Source organism: Salmo salar, chromosome 11 (genome assembly GCF_965601325.2).
Source record: "Salmo salar chromosome 11, fSalSal1, whole genome shotgun sequence".
Lineage (NCBI taxonomy): Eukaryota > Metazoa > Chordata > Actinopteri > Salmoniformes > Salmonidae > Salmo > Salmo salar.
In genome coordinates, this window is record NC_138301.1 from 85,082,643 (window position 1) to 85,105,274 (window position 22,632).

At 44.5% G+C, this 22,632-nt stretch overlaps 1 protein-coding gene across 2 annotated transcripts; it reads left to right on the plus strand.

Annotated features, from left to right (window-relative positions):
* Positions 1 to 1,411: 1,411 nt before the first annotated feature.
* Positions 1,412 to 21,309, plus strand: LOC106562983 (inactive carboxypeptidase-like protein X2). 2 transcript variants are annotated; one of them, XM_014128151.3, is made up of 21 exons: positions 1,412 to 2,323; positions 5,337 to 5,645; positions 6,518 to 6,562; positions 6,787 to 6,873; positions 7,115 to 7,159; positions 7,261 to 7,314; positions 7,412 to 7,471; positions 8,114 to 8,191; positions 8,834 to 8,943; positions 12,449 to 12,588; positions 12,966 to 13,050; positions 13,153 to 13,297; positions 14,263 to 14,342; positions 14,638 to 14,761; positions 14,993 to 15,189; positions 15,395 to 15,568; positions 15,770 to 15,901; positions 16,094 to 16,349; positions 16,985 to 17,124; positions 20,229 to 20,328; positions 20,539 to 21,309. In XM_014128151.3, exons 1-21 carry the CDS (start codon positions 2,080 to 2,082, stop codon positions 21,132 to 21,134), a joined length of 3,201 nt encoding a protein of 1,066 aa, XP_013983626.1. In that variant the 5' UTR covers positions 1,412 to 2,079; the 3' UTR covers positions 21,135 to 21,309. The 2 variants fall into 2 exon arrangements, with proteins under 2 accessions (XP_013983626.1, XP_013983627.1); XM_014128152.3 differs by having other exon boundaries at positions 6,790 to 6,873.
* Positions 21,310 to 22,632: the final 1,323 nt, after the last annotated feature.

The window sequence follows — 22,632 nt, forward strand, 5'->3', positions numbered from 1 at the left end:
AATGTAGAAGGTATTTTTCCGTCCTTGAGGCTTCAACATAGATGTATCTACCAAATCATAAACTGTACAGGAATTCACAACCCATTAATTTATAACTTTTATACATGATCAAATGTACGACATGTGATAACCAGGTATGTAGAGCTAAGTACATACACTGCTGGATTACCTCCCAGAGTTCATAGCGTTTTAATTCATGTTCACCGACTTCTGACGATCTGTGAATAGCAGACTTCTATCGTTTCTTTGCACATCAGATCAGATGTGTTCTTTGATGCATGGCAATACAAAGGAATGTCCTCCTGCTGACATTCTGCAGTCTGACTCACTGCTCCAGTGTAGAAATGGAGAACGTAGATATCCCAGCACATCTGGCCTAGAAATAGAGCACTTAGACATCACAGCACATCTGACTGCCATTACTCTCACAGGAGAAATAACTCTCTGTAACTCAGTGGCCCCTAGACTCAGTAGTCCCAGCATGAGTTGGGGTCATACTAAATGTATTAACTGTAAGTCACTTTCGGTAAAAGTCTATGACGAATGAATAGTAACAAACATATTTCTTTGTTATTAGAGTATATCGACCAAAGCAAAGCTGTAGGTTCTTTCTCATTCAATGTTTCTAGCCAGAACCCAGAGAACTTTGAAGGAATGAACTGCAAGTCACCGCTATGTCCCGACCCACCTTTGGGAACCAGTGTAGCTTCATGTATTTTTTGGGGGGAAATTCACTTTCAGCTCACACTCTCCTTTCCACCCTTTCTCTCTCTTTTTTTCTCTCTCTTTCTCTCCTCTTTTCTGCTTGAGAGCAGAGTAGGCGAGAGGGATAGGTCCTGACATCTCCTGTATGACCTGGAGGCATGTGAAGCTGAGCTGTGTTGTTTTGGTGTGTGTGTGTGTGTGTGTGTGTGTGTGTGTGTGTGTGTGTGTGTGTGTGTGTGTGTGTGTGTGTGTGTGTGTGAGGGTGTGTGTGTGTGTGTGTGTGTGTGTGTGTGTGTGTGTGTGTGTGTGTGTGTGTGTGTGTGTGTGTGTGTGCAGTCTTCTAGCAAGTCTGCTGAAGCACTCATATCCAACCACACGGAGTGGGTACATTCTTAAAGATGGAATGAGTTTTCCTCTCCAACAAATCATTTCATGTGTAAATACTGTTGTTTTTCCCGGAACACATTGAACATGTTGACCTAGCTGGACAAAATGGATTCACTATTTTGTCTTTCTGTGCAAATGCCTTGTCAATTGTCAACTTTTGTCAACTTTTGAGTCTAAACGTTCTTTAAAAGTTTTTTTCTCATTACTATTCTTCTCTTTTCTCTTTTCTTTCTCCCTCTCTATCTCTCCTCCTCTGGAATGTGAAGTGTGGAAGGCTCCTCCCCTGTGTTTAGTGAAGAGAGGGAGAGGGGGATAGAGGGAGAGGAGGAGAGGGGATAAGAGAAGAATGCCTACAGAGGAGTGAGAGGGAGAGGAACAGACGGGAGCCAGGAGGTGTGCTGTGTAACTGCTTCTGAGACTCCAGACTCCTGCATGCATCTGCGGTTCCTTTCCTTGGTCTCTGCCAGGAGGCTGCTTAAAAACCCTGAGCCCACAGCTATATCCTCCTCCTCTCTTCTCTCTGACACACCACCAAACAAGACTAAGTTCTATACACATCTGCACACCAAAGTGTTCACCACAGATTCTACAAACCAAAACTTTCTACACAGCAAAGATTTCGACAATCTTTTCTTCAGTCTCCTGGCTCTTAGAGACTCTTCACGCTCTTAGAGACTCTTCAAGACAGACTGACTCCGGCGGAGACTTCTTCTAAACCTGAGGACTGTTGGATGCTCATCTAGCACATGCAGGTCATCTGTTAGCTGACTACTCTGACTGGTCTGTGTGAGAGACTGTGGGTGGCCTGAGGATTTTGTGCATCACGGAAACATTAGGTGGCCTATTTGGTCTGCAACCTTGCCTTTGTTTTGTTGGTGCAACCAGAGTGACTGAGGAATCTTCTCTTGCACGGCAGATAAGGCCTTTGTAGAGCTGGGGTCAGGTTGCACTGCGAGTTCTGGTCCTGGTTCTGAGTGTAGTAAGAAGATGAGGGGTGCAGTGTTGAGTTTGTGGGTGTCTCTGGCCCTGTGCTGCTGGGTTCTATGCTGGGCTGGAGGTGTAGAGGGACAGGAGACTGCACGTGTCCAGACACAGGTGAGACAGGCTGGACCTGTGGCACATGGGAGAGAGGTGGAGGAAGACAGGGAGGTGGTTATGATGGACGACCCTGGCGTGGAGGTGGAGGAGAGCAAACCAAAGAAGAAGAAATCTCCTGAGGAGGTAGAGGCAGGTAAGAGGTGGCTCCTTCAGTTCTTCTTCTTCTTCTTTTTTTGTCCTCTTTCTCTCCTTGACTGTATCTTCATGGTGGGCCATCAACCAGCAATCCCTGTAACAACCTCTTGGGAACAAACTTACCAAAGGCTTGGCCCAGTTTTCCCCTTGTTGCGTCTTGCTCACAAACATGCGTGGAGACCTTGACAGAGGCACTGATCCTGGTCCAGTAGAGCTCCCAGATGAATGCATCCCACACACTCCTCTCTGAAACGTGTGCATAGAGCCAACCAATGTAGTGTGTCTCATCCAAACCCAACATGCCTGATGCTATCGAATCTGAGAGAGGAGGGTAACTGAGCTGCAGCACTTTTCTATCATGTTGTTTCTCTATAGTTTAGATATGTAATAATAGTACTAAGTCATTCCTTGAGCATCTTACTGTCAAAAATTACAATTTCTCACTCACAATTTCTCACAGGCAGTGGGAAACATCCCAGTTCAGCAGTGTGCATGTGTGTGTGTGCTTGTGTGTGTGTGCGTGCTTGCATGTGTAGATGGCAAACACATCTGGTCTGGCTCATGGTAGAAGCGGGGTGGTAAGGGGTAGAAGCAGGGTGGTAAGGGGTGGTTCAGTGGGTTTCCTTTCCATCCCTTCATCATCCTTCTTTTTATAACCCTTCTCTCTTTACCCTCCTCTTACGTCCCTCTTCCCCATCCCCCCTTTATCTCCATCCTCTCTACACTCTCCATTGCATGGGGAAAACACACAGTTATCTGTCAACAATATGTTTTCAGTGAGACTGTTGACGTCTAGACTCTGTAGTGCAGTAGTCTTTATTATCCACCAATTATCTCCGAAGACCAATTTTCTAAGAGGCATGTATACATATACATATACATACAGTTCACTTAAAAAGTTTTACAACTTTCTGTTGTAGTGGAAAAGTGGGAAGATTCCCTACAGTGGATTCAACCGGTTCGTAACCATGTGGTGTTTAGCTGATGCAGAGTTGTGTTCACTCTCAGCGGGAAGAAAGTGTATGTTTCCGGTTTTCAAGGATACAGTATTTTCAACTTAACTTCCTGTTTCCCCTGAGAAACGGATCCGGGGGGACTCCGCTCAGGTGTCTTTTCACGCTTTCTACATTAGGTTAGGTTGTGAGTAAGTGTGTGGTGCGTGTGTGTGTGTTGTTGCGTGTGTGTCTGCATGCATGCCTGTGTGCGTGTGTGCGTATGTGTGGCAAACACTACAGTAATTCAGGGATGAGGGAGAGGGTTACTGTGATATACACTTACTTAGCAGTCTGACAGCATTTTCGTGGCAGAACCAACACATCTTGGGTTTCACACTTTATATCATTTATCTGAGAGAAAATATTGCATTGTTTGGCTATCTGATTGAATACATTATAACATCTTTCTGCATACCCAGGCCGTCAATTTCCAGAAGATTTGTGTAAAATACAAAAACATTTCACAGTAAGCAGAGAGACTTTATGACTGGGCCCAATTGTAACAATGGAATTGATGTTTAATGTCTGCACTATTACATTTTCCACTGCAAGCCACAACTCTGCTAGTTCTTTCCAAATCCGTTCCAGGCTGTTAGAATGAGGCTACATAAAAAAGGCTGAGTTTGCAGAACCGGGAACCACTGAGTGATCTTTCATTATGGTTGTGCTGCAGGGAGATACAATTATGAACAAAAATTGCTTGATTTATGTATTTAACTTGTGATAAAATGGCATGATTCACAGTGCCAAAGATGTCTCACAGGGATCCAGGAGTGCTTCCTTGTTTATACCTTCAGATATCCACGTATCTTCATGGACAAAACAGCCTTCTTCAGGCTTGAGTTCTCACTTATTCATTGGTTAACAGCACTTGAGGAAAATCCTTACCTACCAATAGAATGTTAGTGGAAAAGGTGCGTAGACAGAGAAAGAGCAGACCGTTTCCTGGGCAGTGTGTTTAGCTGGCCTGGCTGTGTGTGTGAGGATGTTGACATTTATATTTTAGACAGCTAGGTAATGCTGTGATCATGGAACCATACATAGCAGGGCTGCAGGAGCAGGTCTACTGAAGTCTACTGGGAGAAAACAAGCACTTCTTTGTCTGTATCAGTCCTGTGTCTGTCTGCTAGTCTGGGGATAGTTATGTTGCTACTCTGTCTGTTACAGTCCTGTGTCTGTCTGCTAGTCTGGGGATAGTTATGTTGCTACTCTGTCTGTTACAGTCCTATGTCTGTCTGCTAGTCTGAGGGCAATTACATGGATGGCAGTGGTTGACTAGTCTCTTTCCACAGCTGCAGTGTCTCTGAGTATGGCAAGTCTCTGAACACTTTTGATTACAAACTAGTTTAAAAAAAGGTTTGTTAACCATAAGTAAACTTCTTTTAAATCATTATATGAAATAGTAGTATTCCACAATACTTTCCTGGGTGAGCACTGTAGCTCTACAACTCAACTTTTTGCTTGGTGCGGGGACTGAAATGTAAATTATTATACCATTAATGAAGCATTATCCACAAGCCACAACGAACCAACCAGGAACAGTTGGACAGCTGTCGACACTCAGAGAGTTGAAGGACCGTCAACACAGTGGGTTTGAGCTTGGCCAGCTGGCTGCCTGGCCTGCAAACCAAAACAAATCAGTGACCTGGCTGACCCTGTCTGTCCGTACAAGGGTTCAGCTTCATTACTGAACCATTGAGCCCTGTGGGAGAGGGGGAATGTGTTCAGACCTGTCCTTCAGGAAATAGGAAAGAGAAGAGAGGGAAAGATAGGGCAAAGGGATACCTGTGGAGAGATTTCTCTCTCTCTCTCGCTGTAGCTAGTGGTCCCGTTTTCTGTTCCAACCTTTTATTCTCTTTCTCTAATTTGCTGGATGGAGCTAGGGTGTAGTAATGGTGGTTGTCATTTTTAATTTGAACGCTTTTTCTCACACTATCTCTCTCTCTCTCTCTCTCTCTCTCTCTCTCTCTCTCTCTCTCTCTCTGTCTCTCTCTCTCTCTCTCTCTCTCTCTTCAGCCAGGGCAAAGAAAGCTGCAGAGAGGGAGGCCAAAGCCAAGAAGCAGAAAGCCCCCAAGTCACCGAAAGCCACCAAGGCACCCAAGAAGCCCAAGGCTACCAAGGCACCTAAAGCCACCAAGGCACCCAAGAAGCCCAAGGCTACCAAGGCACCTAAAGCCACCAAGGCACCCAAGGTCACCAAGCCCAAAGCTACAAAGGCCTCCAAGACGACTGGAAGGAAGGACGAAGGGGTGAATCCGGTGGCCAGAAAACCCACTTTGGAGGAAGAGGAGGAGAAACTGCTGATTGAGCTGGGCTGGGACAGATGTACTTATAGAGGCTTTAATAATAATGTTACAGATGTACTTATACAGAGGCTTTATAATAATAATGTTACAGATGTACTTATACAGAGGCTTTAATAATAATGTTACAGATGTACTTATACAGAGGCTTTAATAATAATGTTACAGATGTACTTATACAGAGGCTTTAATAATAATGTTACAGATGTACTTATACAGAGGCTTTGATAATAATGTTACAGATGTACTTATAGAGGCTTTAATAATAATGTTACAGATGTACTCATACAGAGGCTTTAATAATAATGTTACAGATGTACTTATACAGAGGCTTTAATAATAATGTTACAGATGTACTCATACAGAGGCTTTAATAATAATGTTACAGATGTACTTATACAGAGGCTTTAATAATAATGTTACAGATGTACTTATACAGAGGCTTTAATAATAATGTTACAGATGTACTTATAGAGGCTTTAATAATAATGTTACAGATGTACTCATACAGAGGCTTTAATAATAATGTTACAGATGTACTTATACAGAGGCTTTAATAATAATGTTACAGATGTGCTTATACAGAGGCTTTAATAATAATGTTACAGATGTACTCATACAGAGGCTTTAATAATAATGTTACAGATGTACTCATACAGAGGCTTTAATAATAATGTTACAGATGTACTTATACAGAGGCTTTAATAATAATGTTACAGATGTTTATTTGATTTATACAGCGCTTTTCTAGGACCCAAAGATGCTTTGCAATATCACGTTAGTCTTTCAGTGCAGCTGGGCTGTAGGTTGAGTAGACAATATAGTCTTTTAATATAGTGTGTTGGTTTGTGACTGAATAGAACGGTTGGTGACTTAACAGAACTCTCTCTGCAGTGATTCCACCTGTGACTCCCAAGGCGCCCAAAGAGCCAGGCCAGGGTAAGAGATGGTTTGATATAAGACAATGGGATCACATATGAGAAATCAGCTTATCTCTGTGCTATGAGCTGGTTCTTTTCGCGTTAGACCTTTGAAAACAAGCAGGTCACGTCAATGTAACTTTTCAGTATAATCTCATTCATTCGCAATGCGCAGGTATTGTAGCCAATAGTTCTCTGTTGACTCTGCGTTGGGGTTTGTGTGTGTGTGTTTTTTCTGTCCAGTAGACAGGAGACCCTCAGGGCCCACACCTCCCTCTACTGGCTCCAAGACTCTGACAGAGCATGACCAAGATTACTGGGATGCCAAGCGTGCGTCTGACTTGACTCAACAGTCACTTTCACTCCAATCTTCTCTGTTTTGATGCATGAGTTCAGCTTGGCAGAGATTATGATCATACGTCATCTATAAGAAATGACAAAAAAAGCAAGACACTAATATTGTCAAAGCCTAATGTTCGTGACAGTTGAGAGGAAACACGTTCGTGTAGAGTACAGAAACAGAAAACTGTTGTTGTTCAGCCCTTTAAGACATCTAAACGTCTGTTTACAGCTGACAGTGAGAGGACCACCACTGAGGTCATTATGTATGTACCAGGTAACAGCCAATCCCGTCACGTAACAAATTACAGAACTAGTTTCAATCGTTTATTTTGCATTTATTTAACATGCACACAAATAAATACATTTTTCTTTCAGAGGAAACCACCGTGCCGCCCATGCCCTGGTACGAAGAGTATGATTATGCAGATTGTAGGTACACCACCTGTCTGTCTGGTTATTTATCATGCTGTGTAAGAGCACTCCCATCTGTAACATCTAACCTCTTGCTCTCTTTCTCTCTCCACAGTGGCAGCTAAGAAGCTAGAGGAGGAGGCAGAGAAAGCTCGCAAGGAGAAGGAGGAAAAAGGTCTGAATCCCTTTGATCTTTCTGTCAGGAAGAACCCTGTAGCTCTGTCCCTTTAGGACACCCTTACGTGTTAATTCATCACTTAGACGACTGGGTTGTTTATGGGACAAGGTATGTTATATCCTGTGGATTGCGATGTTGTCAATATCGGGGAGTGGAAGGACAGAAGTCAATCTCCATGTGGCTGTTGGAGAGAGAATGGGGTGGATTGAGAAAGAGAGAAAGGGGGAGAGGGAGAGCGATAAGGAAAATAATAGGGTTTATCAAAACAGCTGCTGTCACGTGTTGGGGCCCTGGGCCTCAGTATCAGTGAGACAGACAAGGGGGGAGGGATGAAGAGAGGGAAGAAGGGAGGGAGGGTAGGAGGGGGGTTGGGGTTAATTTTGAGTGTGTGCAGAGCAGGCTGAGCGATTTCAAGTGTACATTTGATGATGTAAAGTGGAGTTAAATTCACCACTCAGTGTAGGCCTATCAGTACAGTTTCATAGAGTAAACTGAGCCGTCTGTTTATGAGAATATGCAGACTTATTGGAGGGTAATGGAATGGCAGTAACTGTGCAGTGCTATACCGGCAGCACATATGAAAGTACAGTATTTGATACTTGCTGAGCTGGAGAGTAATGGCGGTGTCTTGCACCACAGTGGAGCGGCTGAGGAAGATGTGGGAAGAGGAAGAGGAGGAGAGGCTGAGGCAGATCCCGTTACACGCCGAGTCCAAGAGTAAGAAAATCACCTCAATACCGGTTTTCATAATCATATTCATCAATGATCAGCTTCAACTTTACTTGAACCCCTAACCCTATACTCCCAACCCTTCCCTACAGTAAATGTCTCGGGCACAGTCTTTGATATGTGAGTGTTTATCTGTCGCAGTTAGATACTGTTGGAATGCTGGCCTGTTTTCTTCTGTTTCCTGTAGTAACCTTGTTTTCTCCCCAATCAGCCTTCTGATCCGGCCAGAAATAGATGTTTACTGTACAGTCAGACTGGGAGACGACTCGCCTGTTCTCTCTCTTTCTCACTCTCTCTTTCTCTTCCAAGTGCCAGATCTGAGACTCGTGTTATGGCCTCCGAGACCTCATAAAAAGGAAAAAGAATGCTATGAGAAAGCAAAAATCTTTTGCCGCACTTGAAAACAACCATTCCCTTATTTCCCTTTCAGAATTCAAAAAAGCTTTGTGTGTGTTTGTGGGTAAGTGTGCGTGCGTGTGTTTGTTTGTGTAAGATGTGGTCAGTATTGGACTGTGTTTTTAGCCTGTTGCTCTTGACGACTACAGACCAAAACATTTAGCATGGCTGACTGAACTGTTTGTTTTGGAGTGTGTCCCATTAGTTTTCAGTTGTCTTGTTTGGTTTTCTCAGAATGCCCTCCTCTAGGCCTGGAGTCCCATCGTGTTGATGATGACCAGCTGCTGGCCTCGTCTCAGTCTCACCACGGCTTCTCAGCTCAGAGAGGCAGGCTCAACATGCAGGTACACAGAGTACACTATACTACACTACACTATAGTATAGAGATACACAGTACTACACCATAGTATTGCCTTGTCTCAGTCTCACCACGGTTTCTCTGCTTAGAGGGGCAGGCTCCACATGCAGGTACACACTGTATTCTATAATATATACTACATAACATACACACCATAGTACTGCAGATATTTAAACTTAGAATACTACATACTGGACACCAAATAAAATAAAATGTTATTGGTCACATACACGTGTTTAGCAGATGTTATTGTGGGTGTAGCAAAATGTTTGTGTTCCTAGCTCCAACAGTGCAGTAGTATCTAACAATTCACAACAATACACACAAATCTAAAAGTAAAAGAATGCAATCAAGAAATATATAAATATTAGGACGAGCAATGTCGGAGTGGCATTGACTAAAATACAGTAGAATAAAATACAGTATATACATATGAGATGAGTAAAGCAGTATGTAAACATTATTAAAGTGACTAGTGTTCCATTATTAATGTGACCAGTGATTCCAAGTCTATGTATATAGGGCAGCAGCCTCTAAGATGCAGGGTTGAGTAGCCAGGTGGTAGCCAGCTATTTAACAGTCTGATGGCCTTGAGATAGAAGCTGTTTTTCAGTCTCTAGGTCCCAGCTTTGATGCAACTGTACTGACCTTGCCTTCTGGATGATAGCGGGGTGAACAGGCCGTTCCTCGGTTGGTTGATGTCCATGATGATCTTTTTGGCCTTCCTGTGACATTGGGTGCTGTAGGTGTCCTGGGGGTCAGGCAGTGTGCCCCCGGGGATGCGCCGCACCACCCTCTGGAGAGCCCTGCGGCTGTGGGTGGTGCAGTTGCCGTACCAGGCGGGGACACAGCCTGACAGGATGTTCACAATTGTGCATCAGTAAAAGTTTGTGGGGGTCTTACAGGCCAAGCCAAATTTCTTTAGCCTCCTGCCGTTGAAGATGCGCTTTTACGCCTTCTTCGCCACACTGTCTGTGTGGGTAGTCCATTTCAGATTGTCAGTGATGTGTACGCGGAGAAAATTGAAGCTTTCCACCTTCTCCACTGCGGTCCCATCGATGTGGATAGGGGCTTGCTCCCTCTGCTGTTTCCATTGTTGGTAATCAGGCCTACTACGGTTGTGTATTCTACAAACTTGATGATTGAGTTGCAGGCATGTGTGGCCAAGCAGTCATGGGTGAACAGGGAGTACAGGAGGGGGCTGAGCATGCACCCTTGTGGGGTCCCTGTGTTGAGGGTCAGCGAAGTGGAGGTGTTGTTTCCTACCTTCACCACCTGGGGGCGGCCCGTCAGGAAGTCAAGGACCCAGTTGCACAAGGCGTGGTGCAGACCCAGGGCCCCGAGCTTAATGATGAGCTTGGAGGGTACTATGGTGTTGAAGGCTGTGCTATAGTCAATGAACAGCATTCTTACGTAGGTATTCCTGCTGTCCAAATGGGATAGAAGAGTGTGCAGTGCGATGGCGATTGCTTTGTCTGTGGATCTATTGGGTCGAATTGAAGTGGGTCTAGGGTGTCATGTAAGGTAGAAATGATATGATCATTAACTAGCCTCTCAAAGCACTTCATGATGACAGAAGTGAGTGTAACGGGGCATTTAGTTCAGTTACATTTGCTTTCTTGGGTACAGGAACAATGGTAGACATCTTGAAGTACGTGGGGACAGCAGACTGGGATAGGGGGAGATTGAATATGTCCGTAAACACTCCAGCCAGCTGGTCTGCGAATGCTCTGAGGACGCGACTAGGGATGTCGTCTGGGCCGGCAGCCTTGCGAGGGTTAACACGCTTAAATGTTGTACTCACATCGGCCACGGAGAATGAGAGCACACGGTCCTTGGGTGCAGGCTGCGTTGGTGGCACTGTGTTATCCTCAAAGCGGGTGAAAAGGGTGTTTAGCTTGTCTGAGAGTAAAACATTGTTGTCCGCGACGTGGCTGGTTTTCCCGTTGTAATCTGTGATTGTCTCTTGTCTGAGCCGTTGAATTGCGACTCCACTTTGTCTCTGTATTGACGTTTTGCCTGTTTGATTGCCTTACGGAGAGAATAATTACACTGTTTGTATTCGACCATATTCCCAGTCACCTTGCCATTGTTAATGCGATGGTTCACGCTTTTGCATTAAGTTTTGCGTGAATGCTGCCATCTATCCATGTTTTCTGCTTTGGGTAGGTTTTAATAGTCACAGTGGGAACAACATCCCCTATACTCTTCCTGATGAACTCAGTCACCGTCAATGTTATTCTCAGAGGCTACCCGGAACATATCCCAGTCTGCGTGATCAAAACAATCTTGAAGCATGGATTCCAATTGGTCAGACTAGCGCTGAATAGACCTTAGCATGGGTACATCCTGTTTGAGTTTCTGCCTATAGGAAGGAAGGAGTAAAATGGAGTTCGGATCTGATTTGCTGAAGGGAGGGCGGGGGAGGGCCTTGTAGGCATTTCGAAAGGGGGAGTGTTTTACCAGAGTGAGTACTACAGCAAATGTGTTGATAGAACTTTGGTAGTGTTTTCCTAAAATGTTCTTTGTTAAAATCTCCAGCTACAATAAATGCGGCCTCAGGATATGTGGTTTCCAGTTTGCATTATGTCCAGTGTAGGTCCTTGAGGGCCGTCGTGGTATCGGCTTAAGGGGGAATATACACGGATGTGACTATAACCAAAGAGAATTCTCTTGGGAGGTAATACGGTCTGCATTTGATTGTGAGGTATCCTAGGTCGGGTGAACAAAAGGACTTGAGTTTCTTTATGTTATCACAATCACACCATAAGTAGTTATTAATCATGAAACATACATCACCGCCCTTGTTCTTCCCGAAGAGTTTTTTATTCCTGTCTGCACGATGTACTGAGAACCCAGCTGGCTGTATGAACGGGGACAGTATATTCCGAGAGAGCCATGATTCTGTGGAAGAGAGTATGTTACAGTCCCTGATGTCTCTCTGGAAGGAGATCCTCACCCTGAGCTCGTTTACTTTATTGTCCAGAGACTGAACATTAGCGAGTAATATACTTGGAAGTGGTGGATGATGTGCACACCTCCTGAGTCGGACTAGAAGTCCACTCCGAATAGTTGTTCTCTGCTGGCGGCGTCTTGGAGCAGCCTCTGGGATAAGTTCAATTGCCCTGGGGGGTACGAACAAAGGATCCAATTTGGTAAAGTCATATTCCTGGTCGTAATGCTGGTGAGTTACCGTCGCTCTGATATCCAAAAGTTATTTTCGGCTGTATGCAATAACACAAAAAATGTTCTCGGCTAATAATGTAAGAAATAACACAAAATACTAAATATTGCAAAGTTGCTTTGGAGCTAGAAGCAGAGCTGCCATGTCTGCCGGCGCCATCTTGCCACCATAGTACTGGAAAATGGGCACAGGTTCCTCTCAAGGTTCATTCCTCCCTAGGGAGCTTTTCCTTCCAGCTATCTCCTCAGTTATATCTTTAGGGGATGCTGCATGATTGACCAGTGAGAGGATTATTTTGTCTCCCCAGAGTTCCGGTGATGACGACGGTGTGTACGGGGGTGCGTGGTGCGCAGAGCCAGAGGAGAATAACCACTGGTTTGAGGTGGACGCTCGCAGAGAGGTGGAGTTCACTGGAGTAATTGTACAGGGCAGGAATTCAGACACAGCGTAAGTCCTGCTGTCCGGGATCACTGCCCCGGGGTCACTGCACTGTTCACACAACCAGGGCCAGTTGGAATCCCCATTAGCCTGCACAATTGATTTGAAATGAACAACACATGAAATGAATCCAAACCAAACAACATACACATCAATAGGTTTTTTATCCATTAGATAAGCAGAATGCTGCAAAAGTGATTATCGGGAAAAAGTAATAGGAAATTGAATATTTCCTGTGGAACCAACTGGCACTATGAATGTTAAAGATTACACAATTTGGATATTCGTATGACTTGTAAAGTCTCTTTCTCGCTCTCTCTCTCTCTCTCTCTCTCTCTCTCTCTCTCTCTCTCTCTCTCACTCTTCTCTCTCTTTCTGTATTTCAGGGAAGATTTTGTGTCCACGTTCCACGTGTCCTTCAGTAACGACAGTCGTGATTGGACGGTGCTCCACGATGGCTATGCTGAGTGGGTGAGTAACCTCTTAAGATTGGTCAGCGCAGCTGCCAATTTATTATCCAATTTATCTCTCAACTTTCCTCCTCTCTAATCTTTCCCCTCTCCATCCCTCCAGTTGTTCTATGGCAATGTGGATAGGGACACTCCAGTGATGGTGCAGTTTGATTGGCCAATCGTGGCACGTTACATCCGTATCCTTCCCCAGAGCTGGAACGGTAGCCTGTGTCTCAGAGCTGAGGTCATGGCCTGCCAACTGCCAAGTGAGTACAATACAATACATAACCCCATCACATCAGTGAAAACATCCCCTCCAAAAACACCAGAACCTCATCACATCCCTAACTCCATCACCTCCCGAACCTTGTGGTGGCTAATTTCTGCATTACCAAATGAGGAGAGTTATAAACTTCACACACCAGTCAGAGTTATACTTAAACTACATATTTAATAATAAGAGCTTTGCAAAAGCCCTTGACTTTCAATGATGCGCTATCTCTAATGAACCATTGAAAAGTGTCTACACAAAAGTACAAAGATCTTTTATAGCCAAGATACACCCCTCTCAACGTACATGACGAACCACAGATACATAGAATGGGTCACAAGGTTAAGTTTTGTATGAAAGATATCTATAAAACATAGCAGACAGCAACTGCTGTGTCAACAGTTTTCATTGTATAGACCAGTGTCTGGTCCTCCTACTCCAAACTGGAACCGTCTCTCCCTGGTACGGTATAGAACAGAACCATGTTATCTGGAATGCTCTTTAGGCTTTATTACCCAAAGACATCGTAAATCTCCTCTGTCAGTGCTATCTCATAGAGGCCCATCCTCAGTAAGACACACACACATATGTAGACAATGTTCCATTCTGTCCTCCTCCCTTCCTGATATTCTGCATAGCACCAGGGATATGTGAAAGACAAGCCTGACCTCTCCCCTCTCTGGGCCCCAAGTGACTGAGCCCCAGCTGAGGGAAAAGTGCAACTGCCAACATTCATTATCCAAATGGATACATTCTAATGACAAGTATGTCACATAAGCATATTATGCAAATAAAACATCTTAATTATCTATGTTACCCAACTAATTCTGATTCATCCGCCACAACTAAAATGATCATAATCACGCCAACAACCATCCCCGTTACTCTCCCATGAATGATATCGCCCATATGAATTCCACCACATGCTTCCAATGTTTGTCCTCCCTTCACTCCCCGCAGGCAGCTTCCGTAGTGAGAATGAGGTCCACCCCACAGACGACCTGGACTACAGACACCACAACTATAAGGACATGAGACAGGTGAGTCTGAAATGAGAGTGGGGCACAGGTGGGTATGTCAGGTGAGATAGCCACTGTCCCTCTTTCATCTCTCCCTCATCCCTCTCCTCTCTCTCTCCTCCTCTCCCACTCTTTCCTCCTGCTCCCTCTCCTCCTCTGTCACGCCCACCTAACACATCACTCTCCTCGCTCCCTCCATCTTTCCATCTTTCCCTCGATCTCTCCCATCTCCCTCCCTCCATCACTCCCACATCTCTCTCCTCCCTTCCTCTCTCCCACCTCCCTTCTCTCTCCTCCCTCCCTCTCTCCTTCCCAGATGATGAAGGTGATAAATGAGGAGTGTCCTAACATCACAAGGATCTATAACATTGGGAAGAGTTCTGCTGGCCTGAAGATGTACGCCATGGAGATCTCTGACAACCCCGGGGAACACCAGTCAGGTGTGTGTGTGTGTGTGTGTGTGTGTGTGTGTGTGTGTGTGTGTGTGTGTGTGTGTGTGTGTGTGTGTGTGTGTGTGTGTGTGTGTGTGTGTGTGTGTGTGTGTGTGTGTGTGTGCGAGTGAGTAATAGGTGCGAGTGAGTAATAGGTAATAGCCATACAGCAACAGAACTCGCACACATACTAAGTGATCACAAAACACTGTCACATAAAGACATCATCTTACTCAACAGGTGAGCCGGAGTTCCGCTACACGGCGGGTCTCCATGGCAACGAGGCGCTGGGGCGGGAGCTGCTCCTCCTGCTGATGCAGTTCATGTGTAAGGAGTACAATGACGACAACCCCCGAGTGCGCCGCCTGGTGGAGGGTGTGAGAATACACCTGGTTCCCTCACTCAACCCAGACGCCTACGAACTGGCTTACGAGATGGTGAGGGACCTGGGCTCATTCCAGAAAGATGCTCCAACAAGGGATATATATTAATTGATGAAACTGGAACCAATGTAACATTACATAATGTTCCATATCCAATTTCTCTCCCCTCTAGTCCCAAACTGCCTGCTCTAAGAAGTGTATTTGCAATAATCTCTCCAATAGAGATCGCATTTTCTCACCTCTCCTCTCTCGTCTCCAGGGCTCTGAGATGGGGAACTGGGGTCTGGGCCACTGGACGGAGGAGGGATACGATATCTTCCAGAACTTCCCGGACCTCAACAGTGTTCTGTGGGGGGCAGAGGACAGGGGCTGGGTCCCACGCATTGTACCCAATCACCACATCCCACTCCCAGAGAACTTCCTCAATGGCTCTGTGGGTGTTTGGGCTCGAGACGTTGTTGTTGTTTCTGTTATTGATTTTGTACTGTTCAATTTCCAATTACACTACAGTCTCTATTTTCTCTCTCGCTTTGTCTCACTCTTTCTCTCTCTCTCTCTGCAACTTCCAATTATACTACAGTTTCAATTTCTGGGGTTACATCTCTATTTTCTCTCTCTCTCTCTCTCTTTGTAGGTTGCCCTGGAGACCAAAGCTGTCATTAACTGGATGGAGCGGACCCCATTTGTGTTGGGAGCCAATTTGCAGGGGGGAGAAAAAGTGGTGGCATACCCGTTTGATATGCAGCGGCCTCCAAAGGCTGCAGGGGTGGGTTCAGTTGTGACTGAAATAAGATAAAGCAGGAAAAATAATATCCTATATTGGGAATCTTTATCTAGGGAATTTCAGACGTACCCATAGATTTATATCTGCACAGGGACCCAAGAGAATAGGATCCCATTTCCAGCCCTGCTATCTTCTATTACATTAACATAATCTGATTCCTGTGTCTTTCAACAGACGTTGGGGTCTCGGCGTGGGTCTCGAACCGGTATGGACCATGAGATGAATGAGGAAACCTGGGCCCGGATGCAGCGTCAGAACGGGGACGCGCTACGGGAGACGGCAGATGACACCATGTTCCGCTGGCTGGCCATGTCGTACGCCCACAGCCACTTGACCATGACGGAGACCCAGCGGGGCTCCTGCCACACCGACGACATCTCTGGGGGACAGGGCATCATCAACAGGGCCAGCTGGAAACCTGTGGTGGGGAGTGAGTATCAATGGGGACGGGGACAGACGTGAAGAGTGGAGGAGAGGCGAGAGAAGAGAGGAATCTGAAGGAGGGCGCGAGAGAGAGATAGGGAGAAAAAAGGAGAGAGAGTATTGAGGTAACAAAAGTTTATTACAAAAACAGTGGGGCAGGCAAATGACAGGTCAAGGGCAGGCAGAGGTCAGTAATCCAGAGCAGAGTCCAAAAGGTACAGAACAGCAAGTAGGCTCAGGACAGGCAGAGGTCAGTAATCCAGGGTGGTGTGACAAGGTACAGAACATCAGGCAGGCTCAGAGCAGGCAGAATGGTCAAAACCGGGAAAACAGGAACTAGAGCAAGACAGGAACACGGGGAAAATGCTGGTATGCTTGATGAAACAAAATGAACTGGCAACAGACAAACAGAGAACACAGGTATAAATACACTGGGGATAATGGGGGAGATGTGCGACACTTGGAGGTGGGTGGAGACAAGCACAAAGATGGGTGAAACAGATCAGGGTGTGACAGAGAGAGGAAGAAAGAAGTATGAAGAATCAGGTTAAAGAGAGAGATAGAGAGAAGCAGAAAGCGTTAAGAAACTCCTAATTAACACTATCTCATGTTTTATACTTCCCTCATGATTTAAACCCCCAGGTATGAATGACTTCAGCTACCTGCACACCAACTGCTTTGAGCTGTCCGTCTTCCTGGGCTGTGACAAGTTTCCACACGAGAGTGAGCTACCTCTGGAGTGGGAGAACAACCGAGAGGCACTACTGTCCTTCATAGAACAGGTCAGAATACACACTACAAAGACAACATAAATTAATGTTTAATATTATCTTGTTTTTAATGTATTTTACTGTGCCTTTTGTTACTTTATGTTATTTTATGAAAGTTTGGTATTTGGTATTTTGGTATTTTATTAGGAGCCCCATTAGCTGTTGCAAAAGCAGCATCTACTCTTCCTGGGGTCCACACAAAACATGAAACATAATACAGAATGACATAATACAGAACATCATTAGACAAGAACAGCTCAAGGCCAGAACTACATACATTTTTAAAAAGGCACACGTAGCCTACATATCAAGGTATACACACAAACTATCTAGGTCAAATAGGGGAGAGGCGTTGTGCTTCGAGGTGTTGCTTTATCTGTTTTTGAAACCAGGTTTGCTGTTTATTTGAGCAATATAAGATGGAAGGAAGTTCCATGCAATAAAGGCTCTATATAATACTGTATGTTTTCTTGAATTCGTTCTGGATTTGGGGACTATGAAAAGACATGTCTGGTGGGATAAGTGTGTGTGTCAGAGCTGTGTGTAAGTTGACTATGCAAACAATTTGGGATTTTCAACACATTAATGTTTCTTATAAAAAGAAGAAGTGATGCAGTCAGTCTCTCCTCAACTCTTAGCCAAGAGAGACTGGCATGCATACTATTTATATCAGCCCTCTGATTACAATTAAGAGCCGCTCTGTTTTGGGCCAGCTGCAGCTTAACTAGGTCTTTCCTTGAAGCACTGGACCACACGCCTGGACAATAATCAAGATTAGACAAAACTAGAGCCTGCAGAACTTGCTTTTTGGAGTGTGGTGTCAACAAAGCAGAGCATCTCTTTATTAGGATAGACCTCTCCCCATCTTTGCAACCATTGAATCTATATGTTTTGACCATGACAGTTTACAATCTAAGGTAACTTAGTAATTTAGTCTCTTCAGTCTCTTGTTCAACAGCCACACCATTCATTACCAGATTCAGCTGAGGTCTAGCACTTAAGGAATGATTTCTACCAAATACAATGCTCTTAGTTTTAGAGATGTTCAGGAGCAGTTTATTACTGGCCACCCATTCTAAAACAGACTGCAACTCTTTGTTAAGGGTTTCAGTGACTTCATTAGCTGTGCGTATATGGTTGAATCATCAGCATACATGGACACACATGCTTTGTTTAATGCCAGTGGCAGGTCATTGGCAAAAATAGAAAAGAGTAGAGAGCCTAGAGAGCTGCCCTGCGGTACACCACACTTTACATATTTGACATTAGAGACGCTTCCATTAAAGAAATCCTTTGAGTTCTATTAGATAGATAGCTCTGAATCCACGATATGGCAGAGGTTGAAAAGCCATAGCACTTAAGTTTTTTCAACAACAGGTTATGGTCAATAATATCAAAGGCTGCACTGAGATCTAACAGACCAGCTCCCACAATCTTCTTAATATCAATTTCTTTCAACCAATCATCACTCATTTGTGTCAGTGCAGCACATGTTGATTGCCCTTCTCTATAAGCATGCTGAAAGTCTGTTATTAATTTGTTTACAGAGAAATAGCATTGTATTTGGTCAAACACAATTTTTTTCCAACAGTTTGCTAAGAGCTGGCAGCAAGCTTATAGGTCTGCTGTTAGAACCAGTAAAGGCCGCTTTACCACTCTTGGGTAGCGGAATTACTTTGGCTTCCCCCCAGGCCTGAGGACAAAGACTTTCCTCTAGGTTCAGATTAAAAATAGGACAGATAGGAGTGGCTATAGAGTCAGCCAACATCCTCAGTAGCTTTCCATCTAAGTTGTCAATGCCAGGAGGTTTGTCATTATTGATCATTAACAATAATTTTTCCACCTCTCCCACACTAACTTTACAAAATTCAAACTTGCACTGCTTTACTTTCATATTTGTGTTTTTATGCATGAATATAATTGCTCACTGTTTGTCGTGGGCATTTCCTGCCTAAGTTTGCCCACTTTGCCAATGAAATAATCATTAAAATAATTGGCAACATCAAATGGTTTTGTGATGAATAAGCCATCTGATTTGATGAAAGATGGAGTTGAATTTGACTTTCTGCCCATAATTTCATTTAAAGAACTCCAAAGTTTTTTTCCATCATTCTTTATATCATTGATCTTGGCTTCATAATAAAGTTTCTTCTTTTTGTTGAGTTTAGTCATATAATTTCTCAATTTGCAGTAAGTAAGCCAGTCAGATGTACAGACAGACTTATTAGCCACTCCTTTTGCCCATCTCTTTCAACCATACAGTTTTTCAATTCCTGATCAATCCATGGAGCCTTAACAGTTCTAACAGTCAGTTTCTTAACAGGTGCATGTTTATCAATTATTGGAAGAAGCAATTTCATAAATTCATCAAGTGAAGTGTCTGGATGCTCCTCATTAATCACATCAAACCAACAAATATTTTTAACATCATCCACATGAGTAACAGAAAAATCTCTTATAATCTCTTATAAACTATTTTAGGCCCAGCTGTTGGGACTTTGGCATTCCTGGATATAGCCACTATATTGTGATCACTGCATCCAATGGGTATGGATATAGCTTTAGAACAAAGTTCTACAGCATTAGTAAAAATGTGATCAATACATGTGGATGATCTTGTTCCTGTAGTGTTTGTAAACACCCTGGTAGGTCAATTAATAACCTGAACCAGGTTACAGACAGTGGTTACAGTAAGAAGCTTCCTCTTGAGCGGACAGCTTGGTGAAAACCAGTCAATATTCAGGTCCCCAAGAAAGTAAGGGTGGCAGGTAGCCTAGTGGTTAGAGTGTTGGGCCAGTAACCGAAAGGTTGCTGGATTGAATCCCTAAGCTGACAAGGTAAAAATATGTTGTTCTGCCCCTGAGGAAGGCAGTAACCCACTGTTCCCCGGGTGCCGAAGACGTGGATGACGTTTATGGCAGCCCCCGCACCTCTGATTCAGAGGGGTTGGGTTAAATGCGGAAGATACATTTCAGTTGAAGTCATTTAGTTATACAACTGACTAGGAATCCCCCTTTCCCTATATGCCACTGAGTAAATGCTGTACTTGATTGAATTGCGCCCAGTGATGTCATCTGAGCGTTGAGCCCTGATAGAGGTTCTGTTTCCTGTGCCAGGTGCATCGTGGGATAAAGGGTATAGTGAGGGACATGGAGGGCAAACCTCTGGCCAATGCCACCATCTCTGTGGAAGGTATCAAGCACGACGTCAAGACTGGTAAACCTGCATTTAACCACACACACACACAGCACATCGCAGAGGAAGACCAAAGACAAATGTACATGGTAGTTCCTTCCAAAATGATTATATAACATGACATTTCTGATCCTCTCGCTCTCTCTTTCTGCTCCCTCCCTTTCTCACCCCCTCTTCCTCCCTCTTCATCTGTCTCTATCTCTTTTTCTCTCTCCCCTCTCCCCCCCGTAGCTGCAGCCGGAGACTACTGGCGGTTGTTGAACCCTGGGGAGTACCGTGTGATGGCCCGCGCCGACGGCTACACTCCCCAGATCCGGCTGTGCATGGTGGGCTACGACTCCGGAGCCACCCCCTGCAGCTTCACCCTGGCCAAGTCCAACTGGGATCGCATCAAGCAGATCATGGACCTCCACGGCAAGAGGCCAATACGGCTTGTCACCAAGGCACCGCCCCAGGCAGGAATTGACATCAGTGGTGGAGCCGTTGGCAGCATGAACACCACAAAGACGGACACCGGTGGCAGGGCGGCCGACTCCCAGAATGCTAAGAATCTCCGCCGCTTACGGCTGATGCGCCTGCGCCAGCTGCGCCTGCGGAGACTCAGGGCCAACCTCTCCACCACCACGACCGTTGCCACCACGACCACCACACCGGCCCCCACGACGACGGCGGAGCTGGTGACCGAGAGCACTACTTCCTGGTATGACTCGTGGTTCCCTGTGGAGAGTTCGTACACAGAGCCCACGCAGGCCGAGATCCTCACAGAAATCCAGGATTCAGAGCCCACACAGGACTACACCTTTGATTACAAGTTTGATGATTACTAAATTTAATTGAATTGCTAAAGTAACAAATTACAGTTTGTAAATACACAATCATGGGCTAAAAGGCATTATTCAAATTGTGGGAAATAAAAAACAACTTTAATTCTGTCCTGTGTTGAAAGACAATATTGTAACTGCATTTTTGTAGCACTTTTTATATTAAAATAATAATACTTTCTTTGTGCTCTTCTATTAATGTCTCATGATGGTTTTACATTTATTCTGATATATTTTTGTGACGCACACACATTGATCAGAGAATAGGTCACATTCTTTCTGTGCTGATCAGGGAGTCAAAGGCATGTTATTGGTATTATTTACTCAAGCAAGCCTACTCTGAGATATCTAGCCTTGCTATTATGTTGCGGGTCAATTTGATTCATTTCCACTTTTGAGTTGTCTAAAATACTAGTTAACCTCTCTTTTTCTCCATGAAATTAAATTACTTTTCCTCATTTAGGGTCATGAACCTCATGAAGTCATGAAACTTCAAAATGTGGACACACTGATGTGTTGTGGGATGTCTGTCTAGACTGTGTATAAAACATGATGTTGGAGGTCATTTTGACCCAGAGGCTTTCATGTGTATAGATAAATCCAAAATAAACAAGTGTCTGATGTATTTTGTTTTGACTGGTTCTGATTGCACTTTTATAATTATGCTTCGGTTAAAATGAGTTTCCCAAGCTTCTCCTTCTCAGAGCGAGAGCAGCTGATCTCTGACACAGACACTCAAAAATGAGCTCCGAAAGATGTTCAGTCAATGAAGCCTTATCCCAAATTCTGGACTGTGACCGTCAAATAGAAGAAGAGGTTTCAGAGACAGAGGACATTTCAGAGATGGAGGACGATGCTGTTGGTGATCCAGATTGTGAATTTTTCTTTGGTGAAGAGGATTCAGAGGAGGAGTCTGCCATACCATCCCCTCCATCAGATGAGAGAGAGAGAGCATGCAACAACCATCATCCAGAGAAGAGAGGACAAGGAAGTCTAAAGATGGTAAAATAGAATGGTCACCATCACCACAACGAAGTCAAGGTAGACTGTCAGCTTCCAATGTAATCAGAGTTGATCCAGGGCCTACACGATTTGCTGCCACTCGAGTCCATGATATACAATCAGCTTTTGAGCTCTTTTTACCCCCAAGCAATAGAGAAGATTGTACTGGACATGAACTTGGAGGGGAGCCGTGTGTTTCAAGAGAACTGAAAGCCACTAGATCGGATTGACTTGCATGCGTACATTGGATTGTTGATATTAGCTGGAGTGTACAAGTCAAACAGAGAAGAAAAGGCCAGCCTGTGGAATGAAGAAAATGGAAGGCCAATATTTCGGGCAACAATTTCTCTGCAAGAATTCCAAATAATTTCTCCGGTGATTCGCTTTGATAACCGTGATACTAGACCCGGTCAATGTGAAAGAAAAACTAGCTGCAATCAGAGATGTATGGTATAAATGGTTGGAAATTCTACCGTTACTGTACAATCCTGGTACTCATGTT